Source organism: Pimephales promelas, chromosome 20 (genome assembly GCF_988280905.1).
Source record: "Pimephales promelas chromosome 20, fPimPro1.hap1.1, whole genome shotgun sequence".
NCBI classification, from domain to species: Eukaryota; Metazoa; Chordata; class Actinopteri; order Cypriniformes; family Leuciscidae; genus Pimephales; species Pimephales promelas.
This window is the reverse complement of record NC_142788.1, coordinates 19,745,654-19,768,127: the sequence shown is the minus strand read 5'-3', so window position 1 is coordinate 19,768,127 and position 22,474 is coordinate 19,745,654. Positions and strand designations below refer to the sequence as shown.

The window sequence follows — 22,474 nt, the reverse complement described above, 5'->3', positions numbered from 1 at the left end:
ATACGTCATAATATAATTTCATTAGTGGATTCCATTAAGCTATTTCAGACAATAAAAACATGAATGCATTATTCTGTTGTATATTAAAGTCCTGTTGTTTCCTGCCCTGTGGAATTTATATTATTGTCACAGTGACCAGCACTATCTCAGATGATAAATCAATCTTTTTGAACAAACATCAAGATGAATTATTCATTTTCTTAGTTCGCACACAAAGGCAAACAATAAAGCTATTATTGTTGCACATGCTCATTTAATTTCCCTGTTGTCTAATTCTGTTGAAGGCTTGCATAATGATTTATGTAGCCTATGATGGCACTGAAAACACAAAGTAGATAACTTGAAACAATTTCTTGTCCTTTGATTTTGGATTCTTTACTTTCTCCCATAATTTGTTACACCCCCCCCCCCCCCACTGCAAACTGAATGACAGAAGGTTTTAGTTTATTTGAAATGTAAAACTCCCTGATCAAATTGAAATTGTTTTATCCCCACTGACAGAACCAATCTGCTACTCGCAAAGCATTGACTGGATCACACGGTGAATATGTGTGAACTGAAATGTAACAATAATAACCCTTCCTGCCATGACTGATGAGTGGCTACCCTCTGTCATGCCACATTCTGTTCATTTTCCCTGTCAATTTCCATTTATTTTTCTCAGATGGGTCCAGAAGCCGGTGGTTTTTATAGAGCCATAACAGCCGCAAATGCAAAAAGAGAATATATTGACTGAGGGGTATAGACAGCGACAGGCTATTTAAATGCATTTTCTTTCTTATCTCAGCGTTTACAATTGTATAATTTGTTTTGGTACCATAATTTGAGTCTCTATTTTGTGTACTTCCTGCTACATTGTTTGTTGCTCTTGTACTTTTTCTTAGTCCCAGCAAAACAAGCCATTCACATTGAGTGACAATGAGAATCCTATATTATGTAATGATCAGCAGCTGAGAAAACCATGCACAGACAATATAACACAATATAAACTCTCTCTGAGCTTCCATGTTTACATATATTGCTGTGGCCCTGAACCTTTTCAGTTTTAGGACCTTCTGTATATAGTGTAAAGAGTCTTGCAACATGCGTACAGTACTACCAACTGTAATGTATTCACGTATGATACTTATGGAAAATTAACAATAGTAGCCTTAGCTTCTTAACTTTACAGTAGCATTGGTTGAAGTAAATATAAAACTCAATTTCGCCCCATTAATCTACCCTTATGTTTATTCATACTGTTACAAAACTGTCCCCTGAGGGCTGTCCAATGACATCCATAAACTAGCGGAATACTAGTGAGGATATCAAGTGAACTTTCTAAAGTGAACTCACACTAAGCCTGAGGACAAACTGTGCTAGTCCTGATTATACTGTTGACTGATTAAATGCTCTCTCTCTCGCTTTCTCACTCTCTATCTCTCTCTGTTTCTCTCTCAGCACAGAATCAAATTAGAAGAGCTGCATTTGTGTCATGACACATGCTGTTAGAAGAAACATTGAGTTTCTCAGCTAGATTTAGACAATGTTTGAAAGTCTTTAAAGTGATAGGGCACACTACATGCAACTTACTTGAGAGGCCACTAGATTTGAGGTATGAACAACACAGACTCCAAAGAAATGCCTGCTATTTTAAAACATTCAATACTTTAAATGCTATTAACATCTTAAAAGGATAGTTTACTGTCATTCCTGTCATTCAAAACTGTTGGTAACCAAACAGTAATTCATTGTACTGACAAAACATTGTATTGACAAAAAGAAGAATAAGAAGAAAAAACCTGATACACCTATTAAAAACTTTTCTTTTTTGCTTCACTGAAGGTTTGGAATGAGGGTGAGTAAATCTTAAATAATGATATTTATTTATTTATTTAGAATATTTATTTATTATTTTTTTAGAATTAAATTGTTTTCTTTTTTCTTTCTTTTTTGAGTGAATTATCCCTTTAACATGATCAGGGTGCCAAATAATCAGTTGATATTAGAGATGTTTAAATTTATCAGTATTGGTCAGTATTGGAGATTCAATAATTTCCTATTTTTAAATTCAGATTGCCTTTGCTGTCATCTAACACTCACTTAAATCTTTAAAATCTCTAATAATAAAAAATAACACTGTTAAATGTAATCTTTAGCAAAATAAATCTTCATTTTCATGCGTATTATATTCAATTTTAGCATTTTTTTTTAAAAATGTATCTATTTATACATTATATAGAATTTGAATACTGGCCATTTATTTGACCATATCATAAAAGTAATTATTGGCTTATCAGCATGTAATATCAGTGCATCCCTAAACGGAAAATACATGCAATAATGAGGAGTAAACCAACACTAAAATGTCTATTATTAGCAGCTCTCCTCCAAGAAGAAATGCCTCCTAATCTGTTTTCCTAACGTCATCTGTCCCTCAACGTCACTCTCTCATTGACATTCCTTCCATCTTTCTGTTAATCCTCAGTTTGAACTGTCATTCCTCAGCATTGTTGTTTATGCAGAGATGAACGCCCTCAGGACCTGTGTTTACTGTAATTTTCAGACTGCATTTGTAAATCACAGCAAATTACTGTGGATGGCAGGCTGGAGAAAAATGGATGGAGAGCACACAGAACGGGAGAGAGGAAGAGAATGGCTATTTCAGGGAGCGAGTGTCTGGAATGCCAGCTGTTGACTCAAGCCCCCCCCCCCCCCTTCCTATCTTTGTGTCTTTGTCAGAGCCCCTTTCTCAACCTCAAGTCCTCATCACACAAAACTTTTCCGACCACAGAGCCCCTCTCTCTCGCATGATAATTATAGCACACTGTCATCCTACAATTAACACACACACATAGAAGTAAGAAGCTAGACCCACCATATAAAAGACAGCTAGACAGACAATAGCCACACCAGGAAGACACATCTAATACAAACAGGCTTGAGACTGGATTCATATCATGTTTTAAAAAGGACAGGGCACAAAACGACCGCATTTATAAACTCTGTGCTCTGTGTATCAATACAAAGCCCTGACTGGATATCAATTTGAGGCAAACAAACCATCTGAACACTAATGAGTGCGACCAACTCCTCTGCCTACCGGTCGGAGCGCAGTTACCACCAGAAATCATCCTCCTCATCTTCATCCTCAACCTCAACAAACCCATACATGGAGAAGAGCCGGGGACTCTTTGCTGAGGACTTTGGATCTTTCATGTGTCCAAAAGATGCTTTGGGATTTCCAAGTGAGTTATTAAGGCTGGTTTTAGTTCTTTGTGGATCTATATAGCCTAATGTATCTTGATCAGTTTCATCTCCTTAAACATTTTTGTTTTAGATGAGAATCAGTATTTACTGGATATAGTCACATTCTAATTATACGTTTAATCATTGTATGTAAAAAGTGGGCACTGACTGTACAAATGTGTCAACAAGACTATCAAGACTGCATGAGACTGACTTGACTTGAGATTTGACTATTTGTCTGTGTGATATGTATGTGAAGGCATATGTATTTAATATTCACAGTTGCATCTTGGTAACTGTAGAAGTATATATAAAAACAGCAGATTGTTCACATGCTATACAAGGGCACATGGCGGGCAGAGAAAGGGTAAATTAAGGAATGTTTTGGGCCAGAGCCATGCTGTGACTTCACTGTTGGGGAATGACTCGAGGGTGATCTGTTGCTGAGCCTGATATATGAAGATGAAGTGATAGTCTGAGATTCATCAAGGCAAATTTTCACACATCATTAGAAGGATATTAATGAACATGAATGCCCATTTGTAACATGGTGTTTGTGTAACATAACAGACAGAGTATGTTCAATACTCATCGCTGATTTAATTAATTTTACGTTGTGAATGATTATTTTTATGTTGTTTCATTTTTACTTAATCTGAATGGTACAAAACTTGATGGCTCATGTGGCACCTGCTATATAAACACACACAAAATTGACTATAATGACAATGGATAATGTCAAAATATATATCCAAATGGAAAAACTAATGACATAAGTAATTATGTCTGAAAATACTTCAATAAGTTAGTGAAAATATATACATGCAGAATCATGAAATCCTCTAAAAAATAACCCCCAAAATATTAAAGAATACATAATGAAAAATCCCTATCATTAAAAAAAAGTTACGCTTATTTTCTTGACCCAGAAGAGAGGAATAAATAGGAGTTAATTATAGCACAAGTTTGTCACTGAAAATAACAAGGAAAATGTTTTATTTTATTATATAATTTTGGCTGTTTTAAGCTCTCACTAATAAAAAACAGTCCATTACGGTGTAGGCTACAAAACAATCTGCCTAGCTACAAGACGAAAACTGCAACAATTCTACAGTAATAGACCTATTTATATATTATGTCAATTTTAACCACAGTCTATAAATGAGACGCAAGCTGACGCCAGTTATTCTTGTAAACGTAAAAATATGTTTACAAAAAAACATGAAAGTAGTACCGAAAGAGCGCAACAGGCATGGGCAACAGGGAATATTAGGAAATATCAGAACCCTCGATGGTGCAACTGACCGATCAGAATAAAATATTCCAGAACTCTTGTGTAATATATTTCAGATATCACATTTGATTTTATGTTTCCTTTAGACAGAACAGGGACAGTTGGGAACATCAAGACTCTGGGAGACACATATCAATTCACAGTGGATGTCCGAGACTTCTCACCTGAGGATGTGATAGTCACCACCTCAAACAATCAGATTGAAGTTCATGCTGAAAAGGTAAACAGATACAGGCCTCTGTATAATACAACTGAACTGTTCAGAACATCATTAATTCCCATGCATTTTGTTCAACAGCTTGCTACTGATGGGACAGTGTTGAACACTTTTACCCATAAATGCCAACTACCAGAAGATGTGGACCCGACCTCGGTCAAGTCATGTTTAGGGGCTGATGGGACTCTCACTATAAAAGCACAAAGAAACACTGCAAAACTGGAGCACGCACAGACGTACCGCACAGAGATCAAAATTTAGATCTTTCCCCACCCGCTGTATCTGATTCCCTGTGATAAAAGACCTTGAAAATATAGTTACTTAGTCCTGCTTTGTCATTCCTCCATGACCTTCTCTCATTTCTTCTCATTAGACTTGGATGGAATTTAATCCTGTCATATATATTCAAAACATTCTAGACAAATGCATTGCTAACTTCTATTCCCTGCCAACTGTATATCACCTTACAATATACATTCAGTGGGGTCCAAAAGTCAGAGATCACATTTAAAATCTGAGATTCAAAAGTTAAACTTAGATTGAAAGAGAACATTTTCTTGAAAAAGATATGTCTCTCACATTTTTTTGGAGCCCACTGTATGACAAACAATCAGAACAAATAATGCAACTCATTCCCAAATGGTGAGAAATCTATGTATTGAACTGATTGTTATTGTTATCAAAAGGTACATTTTCTTAATGTTAAATTGTTGTGTTGTGTGATTAAAACTACTTTAGAACAGAATAAAACCAGAACACATTTGATGAATATTTTAAGCATGTGAGTCAGTGATTTGGTTCTTGTTCACTTCCAGTAAAGTGGACATCATGAGCAAATGACAGGGACTGTGTCTCGGAGTATTTATTCTATAAATAGAGTCTGCTGTTATTATTCAGTCTTATCATCAACTATTTTTACACTTTGTCATCCATCAACCTGTCACTGTGCTGAACCAGATACAAATGTATGGAAATCAGTTAAGACAGATTATTATTTAGTTCAAAATTGGAAATTAAAACGAAAAAATAAATTATCCTAAAATGATCTGCTGGAGTGGATTTGGCTGGTCTCCAAGGCTAACCAACTGAAAAATGTCCAAACCCTTTTAAAATCTAATTGGGAGAGCAGCTAAAACCAGGAAACCAGCTGGTTAAGGGAGTGTTTTCCAATTTCCAGCATTCAAAGTGTATATTAATATTCCAAATTCTTGAGGAAACATGAACATTTACATGAGCCGCAACATACAGATGTAGCTACTAAAGTTCTTAAATGTGAATTGGTAACATAAAAGAATAAGCTTAAATTATATGTAAAGCACCTGCCAATTTTTGCCAAAAGCTACATGGTAATGGTTCACTGATGGTTTAGTTAATGAATAAAATGTGGTCTATAACGGCCCCTTACAAGCCCTGACAATTATTCAAGTTTGTCTGTCATTTAAGATGTGCAGCAAGCAAGAAAACAATTAACGTTAAGTTAGACTCGCTGGATATAGGATCAATTCGCTGAAGTGAAATTTAGACTAGCTAACGTCAATAAATAGACGCTGGTATGGTTAGGTTTAGGAAAAATTCTACAACATAAATTAGCAGCGTTTCTTAAATGGGTATTTAATACTCTGGTCTTACCAGATCACTGTTATTTATAGCTAAAGTTTGCCGTCATGTGGTCAAAGCAGTTACAACAAGAAAAGTCCGCGCATGCGCTATCGTGTTTAACTTTCAGCCATTCGCTCGGCCACTATCAATCGATCAGAGAGCAGAAGATGGCGGCGCGACGAGGCCGACGAGGCTGAGCAGTGAGATCGATCACCGAAACACTCGATTGGACGGGATCAGCTGAAGTCAGTGAAAGCTAGAAAGAAACTCGTCCATTATAAAAGGTAAAGAATGTCGAACATAATCCGATCACCGAATTGTTTTAGGGCTACTTTTCAGGCAAGTCTCTAACGACCGCGCAGCTAAAATAAGCAAAGAAGAGTCAGGATTATAGGCCGCCTCTGCCAGCGCCATCTTGACACAGTAGGGCCAGGCACGCTGAATTAATCCCGGAGCTAAGAGAGACAGTCAGAGAGGACTCATAATCAATCCGCAACATCGTCACATTGTCAAATTCTTGTTGGGGTATTGCGCAGTTACTCTCCAAATCACTAGACACATTTACTCGATAAAGCCAGACATTCAGACATCATTGTGCTCGATTCGGTTGATAAAGACAGTTTGAATTAAACTGCTGGACAAAATGTCGCGAGCGAGCTCGAGATAAACGTTTCAGTGTCGCACAGAAACACACGGACTGTCAGTGATGTTGATTTATTGAAGTAATTAATGTATGTAGCCTGTGGTATGATTAATGTTTGGCAATATAGACGCACCATAAAGCACCATAGAGGGTTAATTTTGTGCTGTGTGTAACAGATATTCCATTAGATATGAGATGTTCTGTACAGTTGGATGAGGTGTAGATCATAGCACACAAATGAATATTCAGTTTTAGTACATTTTGTGAAACTAACTACTTTGAATTAGGGCTATAATCACTATTCTCTGCATCATTCCGATAGTTGTTGTTGATTCCTAAACCTTTTACACAATGGTAAAATTCACAGGGGCTGGGACAGAATTTAATGAATGTTTTTTGGGACAAAGTTGACCAGTATAAGGCCCTGGTTCACTTCAATTTGTTTACATCGTTGCAAACTGGGGCATTTAGTTTTTGAACCTCAAATTCAAAAGGAGAAATAATGTGATAATTTATTTTTTTTCACCCTTTTTTATGAATAGGATACTGTGGCCTAAAGTGCAACAGTCTGCTCCATCCATTATGGACTTTCCTTGGCATAGTGGGAAAGTCCTAGGGCAACTTAATGAACAACGTCAGTTGGGTCTTCTTTGTGACTGCACTTTTGTGGTGGATGGAGTTGACTTCAAGGCCCATAAGGCTGTGCTGGCGGCATGTAGTGCTTACTTCCGCACACTCTTTTTGGACCAGAAAGAAGTTGTTCATCTTGATATCAGCAATGCATCAGGTAGGCTTGCATTCTTACGGGTAATTTTTATTAAAGGGACTTTGCACCTAAAAATGTACACTTGGTCATCAATTACTCACCCTAATGTTGTTTCAAATGCTTTTCATTCTTTTTGTGGAACACAAAATAAAATATTTTGAAGAACGCTGGGGAAACAAACAATTGGTCTCCCTTATTTGTTCCACAAAAGAAAGAAAGCCATTCACTTTTGGAACAACATGAGGGTGAGTAATTATTTTTGGGTGAACTATCCATGAATTTGATCTTTTGTGGTTAATCATATGTAATAATTAAAAAAAATTTCCTGTCTTTGGTTGTTTGTTGTTTTCTGCCTCTGTCTAATGTGTTCAATATTGTATTCAGGTCTTGAGCAGGTCCTTGAGTTTATGTACACCGCAAAGCTGACTTTGAACCCTCAGAACATAGAGGATGTTCTTGTTGTAGCTACTTTCCTTCAAATGCAGGAAATTGTCAATGCTTGTTCAGCTTTTCAGTCATTGACTGTTCCTTCATCAACCAAGCCTGGTTAGTGCAGAGTTCAGATTATCATATGCTGTTGGTTTAAGAAGGCAATGAAGGCATAATAGATAAACCCTTTCTCATTTGTGTTCATATAAAGTGGTAGTAACTGAGCAACAGCCGAGATCTGTGAGGAATCCGGAGGATGCAATTTCCAAGGAGGAGCAGGAGAGTCATTCAGCGTCTCAGAATGTGGTTCCTGAAGTGAATGAAGCTCCCTTGCAGTCAGAAACAACAGAAACCCACGAGGCTGCGAGTAACATGACTGAGGAACAAAGCGCTAAGTCTCTGAGAGCTGTCAGCAAAATTAGTAGGCTGTCTAAAACGAGGCCAAAAAAAGACATTGTATTGGATAGCAAGAGAGAAACAGAAGAAGAGAAAGCCACAAAAGAGATTCCACCATACCAAGATGACCCTTCTGACACAGACTACACTCCTAGTTAGTGTACATTCTCTACTCATAACAATTTTGTTAATGTTAACCGTGTTTCAATACTTGTGTGACACTATACTGCTCCTACAGAACTCTCACAGAGGATGGCGGCTAAACGGTCATTTGTTAGTAGAAGGAGAAGCAAGTCGAAATATGCAACCGTTCACACATCTAATCAAGGTAAATTCAGCCGTCTATAATAACTATGGTGTACATTCAACTTATATCTTTATGTTTAGGTTTCATAGCTGTTTATATTTTTGCTAAAAGTTGATGATGCTGAGGAAGGTGTGTCTAAAGTTGAGAGCACACAGAACGTGGTACAAGAAGAAGATGGAGAGGAGGAAGAAGAGGAGGAGGATGAGGAGCAGGAAGAAGAAGAAGAAGAGGAGATGGACACAGAGGATGGAGAAACGACGGGTTCGGAGGGGAAGCAATCTGCTTCCGCAGCTGAGCGCAGTGAGTCCAGAGCGTATGGCTCCGTCACACACAGATGTGAGGTGAGAGATTCTTCAATTGTGTAATCCTCATTGTCTTTGTCCTTTAGGTCTGTTTGTTATACAGTATAAGTGAAAATGATAGATTTTCCAATGTTAGGTCTATTTTCATTATAGTTTTTCTGATTCTTGCAGGACTGTGGGAAGAAGTTTACACACACAGGCAACTTTAAACGTCACATGCGCATTCACACTGGTGAGAAGCCATTTAGTTGCAGAGACTGTGACAAAGCTTTCTCAGACCCAGCTGCCTGCAAAGCACACGAGAAAACACACAGGTGATCACTATATTCATACAGTCTAATGCTCTTCCTCTACAGTCTCATCTGACTTGTCAACCATAAGACGAAATAAAGTAAACATATATACGTTTCTGTTTCTCCAGTCCTCTAAAGCCATACTGCTGTTCCACGTGTGGAAAGAGTTATCGGCAAATCAGTCTGCTGAACCTACACAGGAAGCGGCACACGGATGAGGCGCGGTACAGCTGTGAGGACTGTGGGAAGCTCTTCACCACTTCTGGAAACCTGAAGCGGCATCAGTTGGTGCACAGTGGAGAAAAACCCTACCACTGTGACTACTGCGAACGGGCCTTTTCTGACCCCACTGCCAAGATGAGACATCTAGAGACCCACGACACTAACAAAGGTCACAAATGTCAGCACTGTGACAAGAAGTTCAACCAGGTGAGAGATCCACTTAAACTGCTGTTAAATTTAACCACTATTGTCTTTATATATGTAATTAGAAAAACCTTACTGTCTTATAATGATGTGTTTATTATATGAAATATATACTGTACCGTTCAAAGTAATTTCTGAGGGACTCAATTCATTAAATTCAGCACGGTTTTCACAAAAATCTTAAGCAGCACAACTATTTACAACATTGATGATAATGTTTCTTGAGGAAATCAGCATATAAGAATGATTACTGAAGGATCATGTGACACTGAATACTGGAGTAATGATGCGGAAAATTCACTTTTAGCATAACAAGAATAAATTACATAAAAACAAAAACAGCTATTTTAAATTATAATATTTCAGAATGTTACTGTTTTTATGGTAAAACTTAACAATAAGGTCTCTTTTGTTAACATAAGTTAATGCATTAGTTAGCACAAATTAACAGAGCACAATATATTTTTACAGCACTTATTAACCGTTTTTTAATGTTAGTAAAAATTCATATTCATATTATGCATTAACTAATGTTAACAGATACAACTTTTGATTTTAAAAATGTATTAGTAAATGTTGAGCAATAGTTCTACAATAAGTGCTGTAGAAGTATTGCTCATTGTTAATTCATGTTTATTTGTTAGTTTTGTAGTTTTGTAATTGTTAGTTTATTTATTTATTTATTTTTCTTCTAGTTGGGAAACCTGAAAGCACATCTGAAGATCCACATTGCAGATGGACCACTTAAGTGTAAGGAGTGTGGGAAACAGTTCACCACCTCAGGTGAGATTTACACACTGGGACAAGTTATGGCATTTTCACAGCAATATATGCATGCGCAAAGGAATTTGAATGTCCCTCTGTTCACAGGCAACCTGAAGAGACACCTGCGTGTGCACAGTGGTGAAAAGCCTTTCACCTGCATGCACTGCCAGAGAGCCTTTGCCGACCCTGGGGCCTTGCAGAGACACGTGCGCATCCACACAGGTATGAGCCGTTTCTCATGTTCTCAGTCACAGTTATCTATAAACAGAGGACCCTTTTACAAAGTCTTGATTTTGTTTTGAATGTTCATGCTTGAATGGCAGTCTGTAACACTCTGTTTAGTTCTGGTCTCTATGAAGCCCTATCTTGCAAAAAGTGCGGTGTGCTCTGATTGGTCAGCTGGATTAGTGTGTTGTGATTGGTCAACCCCTTCAAGCGTGTTTTAGAAATGTTACACCCATTTCCATAACACATTAGATGTGGGTGTAAAAAACAGCATCTCTTGGAAATAGCGACAACACACTACTAACGCAACTCAACCAAATGAGGAATATTGTGACATGCACGTTCCTAGAAAAACACTCAAGACTACAATCGAGGTGTTTTCATGCGTTTTCATGCTTGAACAGCAACATTACACACTAAGGAAAGTTGAAAATGTGAAAAAGCATAATAGGTCCTCTTTAAAAGTTGATTTGAATGTCTCTGTCTTACTGTTTTAGGGGAAAAGCCCTGTCTGTGTCTGATTTGTGGAAAAGGCTTCACACAGGCCAGTTCACTCATTGCCCATGTTCGCCAACACACTGGGGAAAAACCGTACGTGTGTGACCGCTGTGGAAAAAGGTATTTGAGACACTGCATATAGATGATTTTGTTTAGATTCACAATGGCACCACACATTTATAAAGTTAAACTTGACCATCATACCTCAAAGGTTTGTCCAGTCCAGCCAGCTGGCCAATCACATCCGTCATCATGATAATATTCGACCACACAAGTGCCACACCTGTAACAAAGCATTTGTCAATGTGGGAGATCTCTCAAAGCATATCATCATTCACACAGGTAAGATGCAATTTTTTTTGTATAATTGAGCCTTTTCTTATGTAGTTCTCTCTTATGTGCTTATAATTCTTGGTTACAGGGGAGAAACCTTTCCTGTGCGATAAGTGTGGCCGAGGATTCAACCGTGTGGACAATCTGCGTTCCCATGTGAAGACTGTGCACCAGGGGAAGGCGGGCATGAAGAGACTGGTGATGACTGAAGAGGATGATGACGAGGAGGAGGAGAAGCTGCTGTCTGACTCTGGCCCGAGCTCAGAGCTCGACAATAATGAAGTCAACATTGTCACTGTTACGACAGATGACATTGTGACTTTGGCCACAGAGGCTCTGGCTGGCAGTGCCGTAGCACAGCTCACTGGTGAGAGAATATGACAGAGGAGTGTGATAAAACTGATTATTACACTGTTCCTTATACTTATATAAGGCATATACTAAATCTGAGTGTCACCGTAATGGCACTTGGATGGTCTCCTAATATTATTATTTGTTCTTGACCCTTGTAGTGTTGCCAGTGGCAACCTCTGTGTCTGCAGATGAAACTGAAGCACTGAAAGCAGAGATCACAAAAGCAGTGGAGAAAGTCCAAGAAGCAGGTGAGTAAAAAATCATTTATATACTAGTGCTGTCAATTAATTAATTGCACATTTTTATTAATTGGACCTTGCTGGAGAATTTGTAAGATATTGTAATACATTATTTCACATTGAAACTCATAAAGATGGCGTTTTTCAAATATTTGTGTAACGACATCTTTTTAGAAAGTGGAATGAATATTGCACCAACTGTCCAATACTGCTTCTGATGTCTCTATGAAATGGATTTTCCCTCTCAGTTTCTGGGGTGAAAATGAGTAAAGGTTATTGTTTACCATGTTTTTTAAGAAATAGGTTTATGTAACCAACATTTTGAATACCAGTGAAGTTTCACAATTCTCGATTCCAATGTTTATTGGAAATAAAACAAACAAACAAAAAAACTAATATGAACACACAAAAAAACTTATATGAACTTCAAACATTCTTTTAAGGCAAGTAAACAATCGTTACTAAAGCAAGAACAAATACGCAAAGTACAAGTGATTGAACAAATTAATACAAAAGAACAGAGATACAAATGAAATAAAGAGTGTTTTCAGGTACAGTACTCAGCAGCATTTACTCTGAAAGTTAACAAATTCAGCAATTACTCTTTACATAGACATATTAGGGTTCCTTGAGGATATAATGTTTCAGCAAGTCTAAATATTAAATGTTTAATTATTAAAGAAGCATATAGATATTAATCAGGAAAATGTTTTCCTATTAAAGTGACAAAATGCTGTTTTGTAAAAATGAGTACACCTTCCACAAAGTTACGAAATAAAACTAAATACAAATTTACTGGTGCAAGTTAAAGGCGTTTTTTGATCAACAGTTGAGTGTGTTGAACCAAAACATTTAAATAAGAGTAATTTCTTGACAAAAAGTGCTATATTGAATCATTCTCAGACTTATTTCGTTGCACACAAGAGGATTACCATTTTAAGTGTGAAAATATAGCAAAAGTGACAGATTTTTAAAAAGAATGGACTTGTGACAAAGTCCTTGAAACAACCAGGCAATCACTTTAAACTTTAAGTTTGTGATGAGGGATTTTTTGGTTAAGAAAAGAGCGGGAGAAATGACAAACAAGTGTCTCAGAGCTGGCAAAAGCTGTGAGAAGAGAGAAGAGTGATATCATCTCGCACAGTAATACGCTACATGCAGAAGTGAAATGCATTGTTCTTGTCCACACAGGACACAATAAATTAATTTAGTCTTTCCCAAGGTCCATATTAACAAAAAATAGACTTCTGGTAATCCATATTCTGGTCTCATGAGAGCAAATCAATCATTTGGGATCTAACAGCATCCAGAATGAGTGACATGGCAAGGGGGAGAAGTGAGACGTACCTGGGCTCCAGAGTCCTGAATGAGTGGGGGTGTTGTACTTAATCAGTTTTTTTTTTTTTTGGGCATTTTTTTAACATGAGAATGACTATATTCATTCTCCCAAGGTCAATTCTCCCAAATCCTTCAGTGAACAAGTATTTCACCCAACCTTTGGGCACCTGTGGGTGATTTTGTAAAGGCAGGTTGAGCAACACTCCAATTGAGCAACACTCCAATTCAAAATTCAAACATCAGGGCACTCGGGCAGGTTATCCATCCAGGAGTTACACAGATGTGAACAATTTTCATGAACTTGTACACTCAATGCAAAGCTGAAACAGTGTGCTGATCTATTCCTGCAGATCCCAACACCCAGATCTTGTATGCGTGCGACTCATGTGGTGAGAAGTTCCTGGATGCCAGCTCTCTCGCCCAGCACGTGCGCATTCACACTGCCCAGGCTCTGGTCATGTTTCAGGCAGACTCTGACTTTTATCAGCAGTACACTGGAGACGGCACATGGCAAACAACTGAGCAGGTCATCCAGGGAGGGGAGCTCTTGTTCCGGACACGGGAAGAGGAGAGTGAGGAAGGAGAAGTTGCTCTTGTCCAGGCTGAATCTCAAACTGAGGGGGCAGTGGAGGAGACCAGTTCACAGGCAGAGAGAGAGGAGGGGTCTGAAAACCATGGAGAGTGAGGACTTTCTGACCTGATTCAACCCAAGGAGAGTTAAAAGGACCGAGAGATCCACGTGGAGTTTTAGACTGTCACATTGTAAGTGTAATATTTCTCACCAGAGGGATGGTTATTACTGGTTAACACACTATAATTAAAAACGCTCAAATTTTAAAAAATGCTAGGTAGATGTTATATCTCAAACCACAGCACTCTGTGCAGCGCTTATTAAAACTACATTGTATAGAGTTAAGTTTAAATAAAAAAGAAGACAAGAAAGAAAAATTTAATTTAATTTAATATGAACAAAGTTTGATTTGTAATGCTGTTAAACCTTTTAATACTGTTGTCTCCCTGTTTATGTTCTCTGCCAGCTCATTTATTCACACTATTGTAGACTATTTTAATGAGGCCAATTAAACAATTGACTGTCCCGCAAGTTTCGTTTTTTTGAACAAATCAGCTACCAAACTTTTATTTGATTAATTTATTTGTGGTTTGTAGAGTTTACTCATTTTCCACTTGATCATAGTACTTTATCTTTTTTTAAATGCATTGTGTTCTAGATAATGGACTGTAAAAAAACTCTTGTTGCTTTTGATCTGTGACGTGTGTTGCAATTAAGCTACTATTTTTGAATATCACAGCTTTCATTGTCAGATTATATAAACTAGTATTATGAGTGATCACAGTAATGTTGGTCCAATTCTGTTTGAGTTTATCGAACAGACAATTGAATATTGTATCACTTTTAGATACAATATAAATTAAGCCAAATTTATAGTGCAAAACAAAGGAAAATGTTGCAATTTAATGGTTTAATAAATCTGTATTGCCTGGTATTGAATACATGTTTATACTATTGACAGGAAAGCAAGGCTACTGGTTGTTCACCCTAATTTAATTTTTTGAGATTTTGATTAGAGCTTTAAAAATCGAATCAGTTTCGAAACAACATTACTTGGATTACATTACAATGCATTTTGTTGAATGTAGACAGCAGGTATCAGAGGAATGGGTGCTTTTCTGTTTAAAGTTTGGTTATGTTCAGTAAAATGCTTACAGTGGCAGTGATTGCAGTTGTTTTATGTGTCATAGCTCACTGAGCTTTAGATTTTATATTTAAAAATATACATTTATTTGTCCCATTTTTTACTCCAGTCAGTGAATATTTATCGGGTTTTTATTTTCTGTATAGGAACAATCCCAGGGATGAAGAAGGTGGTTCAAGTTGATTCAAATATAACTTGATTTAATAACATAAAGAAAACTCAGGCAATGTACTAACAATGAGCACAAGCGAAACCGTAAGGGACAATGACTGTGAGAAACAAAGAAATTTATAAACACAAGGTGATGACCTGCAAACTAGAACAAAGCAAACAAGTAAATGAAGACAAAAAAATCCACAAAAGTCCATAAAAAAGAAATGAATACTAACTAATTGTGACGCATGCCTTGATAATTTGTGCCATTATTTTACAAAGATTACATTTATTGACACTATGACATGGTTAGACAAGGCCAGGATTAGGCCTTATAGTTCAATTAGGGCATTAAAAAAACATTACTGGTGTGCATCTTGACACAAAAACAAGAGCAAGTTACTTTAAGTAAAAACAGCTCAAACATTCATTTTAGCTAGGGAGTCGCTTCACCCTCGTGTGAGTGTGTGTGTGAAACTGGTGGCACTATATATATATATATATATATATATATATATATATATAGACCATTTTGCAAGATGTAAACAACACTGGTCCAGAAACAGTTCCTGTTTCAGTTTGTAACTGTTTTCTTTACTTCACATGTAAAGAAAAAATCTTAAAGATGTTTGTTTAACTTTTTGATTCAGTTTTATATTTTCTGTTGGTTGTATTTTATCCCAGCTTTTATGTAGTGTTAAAAAACTGAAACAGGAAGTGCTTCTGGACCAGTTTTGTTTACATCTTGCAAAATGGTATATATATATATATATATATATATATATATATATATATATATATATATATATATATATATATATATATATATATAGCCTTTATATGGTACACTGTTACAATAGAAATTGCAAGCAATTTTGCCTTTTGCTTTTATATAAAAGGTAACATTCAGAAACATATATCAAATAAAAGCCAAAGCCTATTAAAGGCTAATATATAAAAATCATTGTTAAGGCAAAAAAAATAAAAATAAATAAATAATGGGGACGATGAAAGATGTTTCGACTCTTTAATATTAACGAGTCCATGAGGCAGCACACGATTGGCTGCAGCTCTGGGTCAGAGTTCGTATCCGCGTTAGCGCTGACGTTGTCCAAAGGAGGAAAATGGCGATAGGTTGCTTGTCAATGAGGGAGACCGAGACTTTTGCAACATTAACCTGCAAAAGACGGCGTGCTACAATGTTTCCCACATTGTCTGGCGGGTTCAGCAAAAGCACTTTGTTTGTTTTATCCGTGTCGTTAATGTTGCAGGTTGTTTTAGGAAATGGAAAGACTCTCGTTCTGGTGGACAATCCCAACATTAGAGACACTCATTCAATCTTCTTCCGCAGTTTAGCAGGTGAGCTACACATTATATGATTTATATGTATTTATTTACTTCAAATTATCACATTAACACCAGAAAATAAGTTTAATATGTTCATTTATTTGCGTTATGAGTTGAAGATGCATGCTAAAAATATGGTTGATTGAGTAACGTTAATTTGCACCAGAATGCCTGTAACGTTACTAACACAGAAAGGTATTGTACATTTCTTAATCGTTTGAACCCATAATTACATTGTTGCTCTCAGATCGTGGGTTTGACCTTTCCTTCAAGACTGCTGATGATCCTGGTCTCTCTCTGATAAAGTATGGCCAGTTCCTCTACGACCATCTCATCATTTTCTCTCCATCAGTGGAAGGTGAAGACTGATACAGTTAACTTGAATTTCATGTCGTGCTGCCATTTTTGCTTGAATAACCATCTTATGTTTACAAATTCCCAATGGAACAGATTTTGGGGGCAACATCAACGTAGAGACCATTACGGCCTTCATTGATGGTGGAGGAAATGTTCTTGTTGCTGCCAGCTCAGATATTGGTGAGTGCTGTATTGGTTTTGCAAATTTGTACACGTATTGGCCTGTCTTGATCATGTCAATGTAATCTTTTTACCACTATGACTGGCAGGTGACCCTCTGAGAGAGCTAGGTAGTGAATGTGGGATTGAATTTGATGAGGAGAAAACCGCTGTCATTGACCACCATAACTATGATGTTTCTGATCCTGGCGAGGTAAGTAATGGAAGGAGGAAAAATAAATGTACTTAACGCTCTCTTCAAGTATAATAATTGCATAATGTAATTATTTCCATAGTCTATGGAATGATTGTTTTACTTTATCTGATGTCACCTACTGTAGGCTGTTGTTTGGCTGTATCGAGAATAAGTAACGGCTGAAGGGCATTGTAAGGCACGACACAAAGCGGAGTTCAGCCGTTACTTATTCACGATACAGGATTTGCCTCGAGTAAGTGGCAAGTGCTTTTATAAAACCGTTACCACACAATAAAAATATTAAAGTAAAAACAAATATGTATTAGTGTGTCTTTCATGAAGTAAAATCACTAAAAGCCTTCCTTCCACTAGAAAAAAATAGTTTCACACCTTTGTTTTAAGCCTTATGTGTTTTAAAGTTGAATACTTTATTTTTGTACAGCACACACTGATTGTTGCAGATCCAGAGAATCTTCTTAAAGCCCCAACTATAGTTGGCAAGCCCACTGATAAACCAGTCCTGTTCAAAGGTGTTGGGTAAGTGGTCTCGTGATACCCTGTTACTTGCTTATTGTAAAAAATGTAATTAATCCAATTACAATTTATCTCTTTTCCTCAGCATGGTGGCTGACCCAGATAACTCTCTGGTGCTGGACATTCTGACAGGATCCTCTACCTCTTACTCCTATTTCCCTGATCGTCCCATCACACAGGTCAATATTTCAAAATGTGGTGCTTGAGGACAGCGAAAATCTTTTGATAAATCAATTTGCACTCACCTCAGTTCCCTTTTTGCTTTCCAGTATCCTCATGCCGTTGGAAAGAACACCCTCCTGATTGCCGGTCTGCAGGCAAGAAACAATGCGCGTGTGGTTTTCAGCGGGTCTTTGCACTTCTTCAGTGACGCTTTCTTCAACTCCCCCGTGCAGAAGGCTGCCCCTGGGTCAAAGAGGTCTGCTATGCTGCATTGCTATATATTCAGACATTAAAATATATTGTGGCATTAGGTTGAAATCCTATGTATCGGTGATCAGCCAATATGGCTAATGCTGAAATAAAGTTGATGGGCCAAAAATATATCACTCTGAAAAACATTCCTTTAAAACTGCATCTCTAAAACAAACAGAAACTTCTTGATACTTTAATGCTATTATATTATTTTTCACAAAAGAGATGTATTAAAAATATGAATAAAAAGGAAGTAAACACTGCAATCCGCAGTGCACTCAGTAATCTGATAAATCTGTGTAACAAACGGGTAGGGCTTATTTACATACAGTAAGTATAACATGAATGATTTTGCGGCCAACTGAATATAGCAGAGCATTGTTTGAAGGAAATATCTGAGTATGTCTGTTAAATTCAAAGACTTGTTTAAATGATATAGATGCATATTTGCTGAATCTGCGAATACTGTATGAGAAAGTATTACATTGTTTGCATTTTTATTACTAATAATAGAAAAGCAAATGCTGTAATTTATTTCTCACATGCCATTCATTTTCCTAATTAGGAACTGTTAAAAAAAGCAGTAAACTAAGACGGACAATCTGCCACTTTCGGCACTTATTGGGCAAACAGAAAAACTTAATTACCTGTAACAGGAAAGTGCCATGCTGAAGGTTCTCCATTTGTTTTGCTTTTTTTTTTAATACTTGTATATTCTTAGATATGACCAGACTGGTAACCAGGCACTGGCTGAGTCCCTGTCCCGCTGGGTGTTTAAGGAGGCTGGTGTTCTGAGGGTTGGGGAGGTTACCCATCATCCAGTTGGAGAGAGCACACCCCCTGCTGCCTATACCATCACTGACCTTGTGGTGAGGCATAGCACATATTGTTTTTGTTGCCATTATAATTCATTTGACCAATTTGGCACTGGAAGTGTTTTCTGATTTGGGACTATGAAGCAAGCAAATATTTTGCTTGTTAATTCTGTTGAATGTTTTGCTTAGAAATGGACTAACATTCACCTTTCTTTTAAAGAAACATGGCGTGCTCAAGAAACAGAGCAATTTGATTTACTAGCATGGTCTGCATTGTCTCTACAGGAATATAGCATTGTGATTGAGATGCTGTCTGGAGGAAAGTGGGTGCCCTTTGATGGAGATGACATTCAGCTGGAATTTGTCAGAATTGATCCATTTGTTAGGACCTACCTCAAGAAAAATGGTATGTTATGTAAGTGCATATACACCATCATTTAAAAGTTTAGGGTCAGTAAGATATATATATTTTTTTAAATAACTTTGTTCAGCAAGGATGCGTTCTTGAGCAAATGTCACAGTGAATAGATTACAGAAGATTTGTATTTTAAATAAAATATGTATATACAAACTTTCTGTCCTGAAAAACAAAATCCACAAAAATGTTTAACAATGATAATAAGCAGTGTTTCTTGAGCACCAATCATAGTAATATCAGCGTATTACTATGATTTCTGAAGGAATGTGACACTGAAGACTGGAGTAATGATTACAGCCAGGATATGCAATCCTCTATTCCAGTCTCTAAAAAAACACAAACAAATATATTTATATACATATAATTTCACATTTTAACATTTTATCGATAACACAATTTCATAAATGGAAGTTTTCCTAACAATCCTAAATAAATGACATAAAATTAATTATATTAGTTATTGGCAAGCTTTATAATTACACATAACATGAAATGCATCCAACCTGTTCTTGAAGGAATTAATAGAATGATGCTGAATATTTCACAATATTACTGCTTCGTATTTTTGATCAACTAAATGCTGCCTTGGCTGAGTGTAAGAGACCTCTTTCAAAAACAATCTTACTGACCCCAAACTTTTAAATGATAGTTTAATAATGAATGGCATTAAAAATATGTATGACTGCTTGTTTAGGTGGAAAATACAGTGTACAGTTCAAGCTTCCAGATGTATATGGAGTTTTCCAGTTCAAAGTTGACTACAATAGACTTGGCTACACACACCTCTACTCCTCAACCCAGGTGAGATTCAAAATTCATTAAAAAACGTTCGATATATTTCAGGTTCTCAACATTTTCGCAGAGATTTACTCAAACTCTTGATATTTACAGATTTTTTTATGTGTGTGTGTGTTATTCCACAGGTTTCTGTTCGTCCACTGCAGCACACCCAATATGAGCGCTTTATCCCTTCTGCCTTTCCATATTATGCCAGTGCATTCTCTATGATGGCAGGACTCTTTGTCTTCAGTTTCGTCTTTCTGCATATGAGAGAAAAAGAGAAGTCGGATTAAAATGAGTACAAGAAAATGATGAAAAAAAGATGATATGCTCCAGACCTCTAGCAGCCATGAGATCTGAATTATGTTGCTATGGGCTCATTTTGGTGAGTTGGATGGTGTGCCATTACGAAAAAACAATTGTAATTTGTTCTTTGAAAGGGGGGTTGGGTAATCTGACAAATGTGTTTTTTTTTTCTGGTTTGCAATTTGGTTATTTAAAATTATTTTGGGGCAGTCTTCTTTTATTTTTTATAAAAGGCAACTTGAATTGGTTTTTATTATACAATGTGCACTGATGTTTCAGCTCTTGTTATGAAAAGATTGTTTTCAAATCTACCATTTGTAAAAAGAGGAATGGATGCTCAAAATGTGGTTGAAACACCTGAAGGCAGTAAAGTTTTAACATTCCACCACTACACTTTTTCTACTCTTTTCAGTTGCATCACTTTTGAAAGTGCCTGATTCTATTCATGATAGTTTTAGGAGTTCTAAATAGGTTTTACTGACTCATCTCTAAAATGTGGACTACACAGGCAAGTTTTTATTCGTGACCATTCTTAAATACATAGGATAGTATGAATGTGTGACAATAGAGTATGCAAACAACACTGTATACACAGTATGCATAATCATTTTTTGAAATACTTCAATTGATACACTACTGTTCAAATTTTTGGGGTTGACAATTGGAGATCTTTGTTTGTTTCTGTTGTACTCAGAAAGGCTGCATTTGATCAAAAATATGAGAAACAATATTTCTATTTTAAAATCTCATTTTATCCTGAGAAGGCAAATCTAAATTTTTAGCAGCTATTCCAGTTTCAGTGGTTTCAGTGTTCTGGTTCGGTTTCACATAATCCTTCAGAAATGTCTATAAATGTTTTGATTGTAATACAGTTAAGGATATTATATTTGGCTTAAAATATAAAGCTTAAAATAACTGCATTTATATATTAGATCATTATTATTATTTTTTTTTTGTTGCCCAAACTCGCCTTCACATCATTGTTTGCAAAAACAGTTCAATTTTGTGTTATCCGTATAATAAAAAAAAAATAAAAATAAAAAAAACTTTGCACGTTTATGTAAAGACAAGGATTGATATACAAATCTACATAATCCTCTCTTGGATAAAATATTCCTCATTTGTAAGTCGCGTTGGACAAAAGCGTCTGCTAAATAAATACATCTAAATGTAAGCAGTCTTCCTAGGATAGTCAGATTTGTTGGCAACAAACTGTTATATGTAATTTTAATATAAATAGGTAATTTTAACTTTTTTATTGATGAAAAATCAAAACAAACAATTGAAATACATTTCAAATGGTAGGGGGAGGTATAAACAGCATTAAAGTAATACTTTAAAGAGTGCACATGCTTGTAACATAATAGCCTTTTGTTTCTTCGAGGGAAATATTGACTCAATATGATGCTTCACTTCATTTTTAAATGCAATAAAACATGTTTTTTCCCCTGAAAATTTGCATTTATGAATGTGAAATTTAGCCATAAATAATAATAATAATAAAATAAGTGTGGGGTTGCTTATCTTTGGAGTTTACAATAAAACCTAGTAGAAAGTCTTTCCACAGTAATGTAAAATTTTCATCAAAATTACTAACAATGAAATCAAGTACATTTTGCCCAAATAAA

The 22,474-nt window shown here is 36.4% G+C and overlaps 3 protein-coding genes across 5 annotated transcripts; all 3 read left to right on the top strand.

The window, feature by feature from the left end:
- The first annotated feature begins 2,779 nt into the window (after window positions 1-2,779).
- hspb7 (heat shock protein family B (small) member 7) lies at window positions 2,780-5,508 on the top strand. Its single transcript, XM_039651541.2, has 3 exons — window positions 2,780-3,227; window positions 4,609-4,742; window positions 4,821-5,508. The coding sequence occupies exons 1-3, from the start codon at window positions 3,056-3,058 to the stop codon at window positions 4,998-5,000; spliced, it is 486 nt and encodes a 161-aa protein (XP_039507475.2). The 5' UTR covers window positions 2,780-3,055; the 3' UTR covers window positions 5,001-5,508.
- A 959-nt stretch (window positions 5,509-6,467) lies between these two features.
- Window positions 6,468-14,748, top strand: zbtb17 (zinc finger and BTB domain containing 17). 3 transcript variants are annotated; one of them, XM_039652535.2, is made up of 15 exons: window positions 6,468-6,622; window positions 7,524-7,768; window positions 8,132-8,293; window positions 8,388-8,726; window positions 8,811-8,900; window positions 8,991-9,220; window positions 9,353-9,495; window positions 9,603-9,903; window positions 10,596-10,683; window positions 10,771-10,887; window positions 11,388-11,508; window positions 11,600-11,730; window positions 11,810-12,088; window positions 12,234-12,323; window positions 14,003-14,748. In XM_039652535.2, exons 2-15 carry the CDS (start codon window positions 7,564-7,566, stop codon window positions 14,335-14,337), a joined length of 2,631 nt encoding a protein of 876 aa, XP_039508469.2. In that variant the 5' UTR covers window positions 6,468-6,622; window positions 7,524-7,563; the 3' UTR covers window positions 14,338-14,748. The 3 variants fall into 3 exon arrangements, with proteins under 3 accessions (XP_039508469.2, XP_088980437.1, XP_039508470.2); XM_089124311.1 differs by lacking the exon at window positions 6,468-6,622 and adding an exon at window positions 6,843-6,863; XM_039652536.2 differs by lacking the exon at window positions 6,468-6,622 and having other exon boundaries at window positions 9,021-9,220.
- A 1,872-nt stretch (window positions 14,749-16,620) lies between these two features.
- On the top strand, window positions 16,621-21,239 carry ddost (dolichyl-diphosphooligosaccharide--protein glycosyltransferase non-catalytic subunit). The gene is made up of 11 exons (XM_039652646.2): window positions 16,621-16,879; window positions 17,115-17,225; window positions 17,318-17,404; window positions 17,494-17,597; window positions 18,022-18,116; window positions 18,199-18,292; window positions 18,383-18,531; window positions 19,249-19,396; window positions 19,628-19,748; window positions 20,455-20,561; window positions 20,684-21,239. Exons 1-11 carry the CDS (start codon window positions 16,645-16,647, stop codon window positions 20,831-20,833), a joined length of 1,401 nt encoding a protein of 466 aa, XP_039508580.1. The 5' UTR covers window positions 16,621-16,644; the 3' UTR covers window positions 20,834-21,239.
- Window positions 21,240-22,474: the final 1,235 nt, after the last annotated feature.

Excerpts from the sequence above, each read along its gene's own strand:
- hspb7 (XM_039651541.2), top strand. The coding sequence starts at position 3,056 with ATGAGTGCGACCAACTCCTCTGCCTACCGGTCGGAGCGCAGTTACCAC. Across the intron at positions 3,228-4,608 it reads AGATGCTTTGGGATTTCCAA|ACAGAACAGGGACAGTTGGG; the intron begins GTGAGTTATTAA and ends TGTTTCCTTTAG. Across the intron at positions 4,743-4,820 it reads TTGAAGTTCATGCTGAAAAG|CTTGCTACTGATGGGACAGT; the intron begins GTAAACAGATAC and ends TTTGTTCAACAG.
- ddost (XM_039652646.2), top strand. The coding sequence starts at position 16,645 with ATGGCGATAGGTTGCTTGTCAATGAGGGAGACCGAGACTTTTGCAACA. Across the intron at positions 17,405-17,493 it reads TGCTGCCAGCTCAGATATTG|GTGACCCTCTGAGAGAGCTA; the intron begins GTGAGTGCTGTA and ends TATGACTGGCAG. Across the intron at positions 20,562-20,683 it reads ACCTCTACTCCTCAACCCAG|GTTTCTGTTCGTCCACTGCA; the intron begins GTGAGATTCAAA and ends GTTATTCCACAG.
- zbtb17 (XM_039652535.2), top strand. The coding sequence starts at position 7,564 with ATGGACTTTCCTTGGCATAGTGGGAAAGTCCTAGGGCAACTTAATGAA. Across the intron at positions 10,888-11,387 it reads ACACGTGCGCATCCACACAG|GGGAAAAGCCCTGTCTGTGT; the intron begins GTATGAGCCGTT and ends TTACTGTTTTAG. Across the intron at positions 11,509-11,599 it reads TGTGACCGCTGTGGAAAAAG|GTTTGTCCAGTCCAGCCAGC; the intron begins GTATTTGAGACA and ends CATACCTCAAAG.